The sequence below is a fragment of the Pinus tabuliformis genome, chromosome 6 (assembly GCF_031772625.1).
Source record: "Pinus tabuliformis cultivar Carrire ecotype Pingquan chromosome 6, CPIR1, whole genome shotgun sequence".
Taxonomy (NCBI): Eukaryota; Viridiplantae; Streptophyta; class Pinopsida; order Pinales; family Pinaceae; genus Pinus; species Pinus tabuliformis.
The window spans coordinates 375,013,695-375,020,094 of NC_142292.1; the positions used below are offsets into that span (position 1 = coordinate 375,013,695).

Below are 6,400 nucleotides of genomic sequence, written 5' to 3' on the forward strand. Positions count from 1 at the left end.
TTTTCCTTTATAATAAAAAAAATAAAAATAAAAATCATTAAAATAAATTAAAAAACTATAAATAAAAAACACACCCATAAAACAAACATTTAAGCTTCAAACTATTGTGAAACATAATTGGACCTTCAAATTTTATTGAAACATAACCTAACACACTATCCAAATACAATTACTTTCATACAACATCACTTTGTATTCTCTTCAATGTTCCATTCACTAGCTTCTGGCTATGCTACTAATAAAATCATATTCCTTAAACAACCTGTAACCTAAATCCCATATATAGTGCCAAAACCACCCACTACCCATGGTTATAATTAACCTTTTATCTAAGAGGAATAGAATACCATTTCTATTAATGATTTTTTTATTATTCATTAATAAAAGTAAATGACAACATAGATTAACGGATAAAATCATATATTTCCATAACGCATTTGAAAGGTTTAACATGTAAGCGCTTATGGAGCCAAAGCTCATCCCTTTTCATCTTCGGTGGATTAAAAATGGCGTGAAAACATATAATTTATATAATTTTAGAATGATCAACCATCTAAACCTGGCTGCGAAGAGAGACAATCCAGATAATTCGTGTGAAATGTTTGACAAAAGATCGCAACAAGCTGTTGTAACATGGACTTCGAGGATTGCAGACTACGTTAAAATGGGATTCGCTGAAGAGGCTTTGCAATCATTTTGCCAAATGCATCGATATGGCATCAAGCCGAACCAGTTCACGTTCTCCACTGTTCTTAAACCATGTACCATTCTAAGTGCAGTGAAACAAGGGAGGCAGGTACATGGCTACATTATCAAGTCTGGATTTGTGTTCAATATTTTTGTTGCCAGTAGCCTTGTAGTTATGTATGCCAAATGCAAGATAGTTGAAGATGCACGCAAAGTGTTTGATGAAATGCCTCTACGAGACGTGGTTTCATGGAGTGCGATAATTGCAGGTTGTGCTCAAAATGGATACGGGGAAGAAGCCCTGAAGCTCTTTCGGCAAATGCTTGCTGCGTCAATGAAACCTAACGATTTTACTGTAGCCAGCGCTCTCACTGCTTGTGCTGGTATACCATCCGTGGAACACGGCATGAGTCTACATGCCCTGATCATAGAGACTGGATTGGATTTAGATGTTTTTGTGGGAAGTTCCATCATTGATATGTATGCTAAATGTGGGTTTGTCCATGATGCACGCACTATGTTTGACAAAACACCTGAACGAGATGATGTTTCATGGAATGCAATGATTGCAGGGTATGCCCAGAATGGGCTTGGCGAGGAGGCTTTAGATCTCTTCTGCCGAATGCAATCGGTGGGTATCTATCCAAGCCAATTCACCTTCGCCAGTGTTCTTAAAGCGTGTGCAAGCCGTGCTATACTTGAACAAGGTAAGCCTGTCCATGCCCAATTAATAAAATTTGGATATGCACTTGATGTGTTTGTGGGGAGTGCTCTTGTTGACATGTATGCTAAATGTGAGAGTATGGAAGATGCCTGTCTGGTGTTTGAAAAAATGACCAGACAAAATGTTGTGTCGTACAACACAATTATTGCAGGGTATGCCCATCATGGGAATGCTGCGGATGCCCTGAAAATCTTTTCCCAAATGCTACATATACCCATGAAACCAGACGTGTTTACGTTTGCGAGTGTGCTCTCTGCCTGCGCCATTTTGGCAACGGCTGATCAAGGCCTACACATTCATGCTCACATCATAAAGAGTGGGTTTGATTCTAGTGTCTTTGTGGGAAACGCTCTTGTTGATATGTACTCGAAATGTGGGAGCATGGACAATGCACGTAAACTCTTTGACAGCATGTCTGATTTAAGTGCCATTCCTTGGACTACAATGATTTCTGGTTACACCCAGAGTGGCTATGGGGAAGAGGCATTGAAGTTCTTCCGTGATATGCAATGGTCAGGCGGTAAGCCAGATGAGTTTACCTTTTCTAGTGCTCTTAGGACATGTGCCAGTCTAGCAGCAATGGAACATGGTAATCATCTCTATGCATCAATCATCAAGACTGGGTTCGAGTCTGATATATTTGTCGGTAGTTCTCTTGTTGACATGTATTCCAAGTGTGGGAAAATAGAGGATGCATTTAAGATCTTTGACAAGTTGCCTGAAAGAAATGTTGTGTCATGGAATGCAATGATTACAGGGTATGCTCAGCACGGACTGGGCAAGAAGGCCCTTAAACTCTTTGAACAAATGAAGCAGGCAGGCATGAAACCAACCCATGTCACTTTTATTGGTGTTCTTTATGCATGCAGTCATGTAGGCCTAGTGGATGAAGGTAGCCACTTTTTTGAGATGATGACTCAAGCGTATGGTATCATACCAAGAGTGGAACACTACACCTGTATGGTTGATCTTCTTGGGCGAGCTGGTCGCCTCTATGATGCAGAGAGCTTTATCTATAGAATTCCATTTGAACCTGGACATGTAGTGTGGCGGTCTTTGCTTAGTGCATGTAGAGTCCATGGAAATGTAGAGATCGCAGAACGTGCGGCAGGTTTTTCTCTCAAGCTTGAGCCACAAGAGGCTTCAACTTATGTGCTCTTGTCTAACATTTATTCAGCAGCGGGAAGGTGGGATGATGTAGCAAACGTGAGAAATCAAATGAAAGAAAATGGAGTTAAGAAGGAGCCAGGACGCAGCTGGATTGAGGTGAAGAATAGGGTGCATGTATTTACAGCAGAAGATAGGTCACACCCCCAGATGGAGGATATTTATGCAAGGTTGGAGATTTTGTTAGGGAAGATGAAGATGGCAGGGTACATGCCTGACACTACTTTTGCACTCTGCGATGTAGAGCATGAACAGAAGGAATCTTATCTTCTCTACCACAGTGAAAAGCTGGCTATCGCTTTTGGTCTTATCAGCACGCCAATTTGGACACCTATTCGAATAATAAAAAACCTTCGTGTATGTGGTGATTGCCACACTGCTGCTAAATTCATATCTATGATTGTTCGGCGAGAAATTGTTGTCAGGGATGTGAACCGGTTCCATCATTTCAAAGATGGTCAGTGTTCTTGTGGTGACTATTGGTAATTCAAGATGGAAAAAGAAAAGTAAGTCGGGTAAATTTTGTGCCAACTTACGTCATTATGCCCATATATACTTTTCTGCTCTGTCAGCATGGTGTAAGATGGTATCCTCTGAAACTGGAGTTTGCAACTAATAGGTATGAGCAAGAAAATCTTATTTTAAAGAATTTTATGTTGAGGATGTAAACTGGGTAAGATAAGGCTTGGGGAATGCCATTTGTGGTCATAGTACGAAACTGACATTGATGTCTGAATCAGACAAGTATGGGCAAGAGAAACAAGGTGTAAAAACAGGTGAGAGGAAGGGAGGAGAATGCGATTGGTTTGAATGGGTAATCTGCCTGGAAGTGGTGGGACTTTTGAAGTAACAAGATTATAAATTAAGCATGCCAAACTAAAGTTATAAATATCCAGGGCATGGTTTAAGATGAGGTAAGGAGATTATGTTGTACGTAATGACATGATACTTTTTAATAAATGGTTTATCTTTGCATGCTCATATTGCAGTAATGACTGTCAAACAAGGATCTCTTCAGAAATTATAACATCAGTGGGCTCCTAGTTTGATGATCTATTAAGAGGTGTGTGCTTGGTGAGTTCTTTAGATTTAAGGGCGGTGGACTCTACACTATAGGGTCATGGGCCCCTTAGTGTTGTCATTGGTGACAATATTGAGCTGCTTTGGTGTTACTTCAATGGGTCACAAACTATCAGAAAATATTTGGTTCTGGATTGTGATTTTTTAAGGCTCTGCAGGGAGCTTCTTTTCTTGTTATAATTATTGGAGAACTTGATCTACAAATGAAGCATTGGCTTTTAGCTTTGATACATAGATAATGAGATGAGACTAATAAAGTGGACTATAATCAGATGAGATGAATAAACCTGTGGCTACGCAACAAGTGGGGAGCTTTGTACTTTATCTTTTTTATTTAGATTAGGAATCCGTTGACTCTCCCCATCCATTTCTTCTCTCATGTGCATTCTGACTGAAAACTATGTTGTGGGAATATTTCTTATTCCACCTCATGTATACTCCACATTGGTTGTTGAAGAAACAAGACCTTAAATTAGCAAATACTTACTATTGCTGTGATTCCTGCAGTGGATGGTACCAATGTTGGATGAGAGAGGTAAATTTGCTGTAATGCCAATGTTTCTGATTATTGAGGAAAGAGCAAATGCTGCTATGTCCAGCATTTTTTACTTTGGTCTCTACAAGGGCTTAATCATGCTTTTGTTTTGGCCTTTGGATGAGGTGCCTGGGAGACAAGAAACAGAGCAAGTATATCTGCACTATAGCCAAAGACATTCATTCTATCGAGCACTAGTACACAGATGAATGATGAGGTAAGTAATATAAGCCTTATGGAAGGTCAAGTTTTGAAGAACCCTCGAAATTTTTGACTTGGATTACAGAACCTGTATCCAAGGTTTCCAAGAAGTTGTCGTAGAATGGTCAGAAACAGGATAAAATACTAGGAGTAAAATGAAACCAAGATGCAGTTAGAATTGAGTTGAGAATAAAATGCATGGATTGGTTGCAGTATATAGCTCTTACCTATGAAGGAAGGGATTTATACGTTGTTGGACACATCTATTTTACAGATAAAACATGGCCTACTACCTGCCTGACAGAAAAGGTGGTCATTATTACTATTTGGTGTATATGTCAGGCTACTCAGTCTTGATGGCTAGCAGGGAAGTACACTTTGCAACAGATATGCCTGTTGTCAAGGATCATTTAGTGTGGACCGTGCCACATTACTGCAGAATAATTTCAAGTGTGGCCAGTTATTTTCTGGAAACTACTGATGATATTAACTGAAAATAGCAATAATATAAGGCTTTTCACTACCAGCTATGCCTATTGAGGTATGACTAATTGTGGCTACATTGTAAAACTTGATATCATCTGCTACTAGAATCTGTGACCAAACTGTACATGAAACAAAGTTAATCTGTCACGATTTTAAGTTGAGGGTGTAGTGAATGATAGTTGAAGCCTGCTTGGATGATAGTCGAAAGAGAGATTTGTAGGTGGTGCGAGATCTGCTTGTTGTGTGCATTTCAAGAAATGCATTGTGGCAGTTGGGTTTTGGAGATGACTTAAGTTGTGGGGTATGGAGATCTCATATTGAACAATTTCAATCATAATAATCAAACTAAGCTTTCATCTGTCCTGACCTAAACTGGGTCCATGCTATGAAGTGCAGATATGTTATTAAGATCAGCCAAGTTTATTCAACATTGACATGCATAGGCCTACAAAGAAGAAATAATCAGTTGGTATAACAAAAAAGTGCAAAGAGTAAGCACCAAGATATTATAATAGTTGTAAACAAATAATGAATAGTTCGATAATGGATTAAGTTGTAAAGAGTTGTTGCCTACTAGAAACTCCCTCTAAAGTTTTTTGAAAACCAAAACGAACTTGACGGGGTGAGTCCAAGTTGAAGCATAATGATTGCATGAGGATGCATATGTATAGGTTTGTGCATCCTTTTGAAGTGTTTTGGGTTGATTTTTACTTTATTTGTGATGTGCCTACATTATCAACATGAAAAGATGGGTTTGCTGGTCTAATAATGCAATGTAAGTAGTAGTATGTAAATTAAATTTCCACTATTTTCTTTATAAATGAAGGCTTGAGGTTACTCCATCGATTCATCCATCCAAAGTAGATTCATCCATCCATAATAGATATATGCTGCAAAAATCACACTAGAGATCTTGAGAACTTCCTATTGATACTGCTTTGGATTTTCGTGCTAGTTGTTGACTCAACTAAGGAGGTTATCTTCACACATCAAGGAAGTAAAACACCCTCCAAGGATGAGGCTTTGGAGCCACATCTTCAACAAGTTTACTCATATTCATTTTCTACGTTCTTTCAAAATGTTTGTTCGTTCCTATTTCTGTAGATTCTTTGCTATCTTTCTTTTTATAAGAATAAATGAGGGTTTGAAGTTTGTCGAGTAAATCTATGATACGGTTTTCATATTCTACTTTCATTTTGTCTAGGTGTAATACATAACCATTGGATTAGTATACTTTGTACAACATTGCTACAATTTATAGGCAACACACTATATTGTTAATTTTACATGAAATGGTCCATAAAATTGCCTTCTAGAACAACATATTGATAAAACTTGCATGAAGGAAAATACTAATAAATTGGTAAAGTGATTGACAATTATCTACCAAAATCTCATTAGCCACCTATTTAGAGGGGATGTCACTAAAGGCAAGTCCAAGGCCTATGTACCTTGTCCAAAAGGCTAGCTATTTTAAAATCAATTAGTTAATCTTATATATATATATATATATATATATA

General features: G+C 38.2%; 1 protein-coding gene across 2 annotated transcripts; it reads left to right on the top strand.

The window, feature by feature from the left end:
* Positions 1–450: 450 nt before the first annotated feature.
* Positions 451–5,492, top strand: LOC149258864 (pentatricopeptide repeat-containing protein At4g33170-like). 2 transcript variants are annotated; one of them, XM_089416606.1, is made up of 2 exons: positions 625–796; positions 957–5,492. In XM_089416606.1, the coding sequence occupies exons 1-2, from the start codon at positions 760–762 to the stop codon at positions 3,062–3,064; spliced, it is 2,145 nt and encodes a 714-aa protein (XP_089272732.1). In that variant the 5' UTR covers positions 625–759; the 3' UTR covers positions 3,065–5,492. The 2 variants fall into 2 exon arrangements, with proteins under 2 accessions (XP_089272723.1, XP_089272732.1); XM_089416597.1 differs by having other exon boundaries at positions 451–5,492.
* The last annotated feature ends 908 nt before the right edge of the window (positions 5,493–6,400 follow it).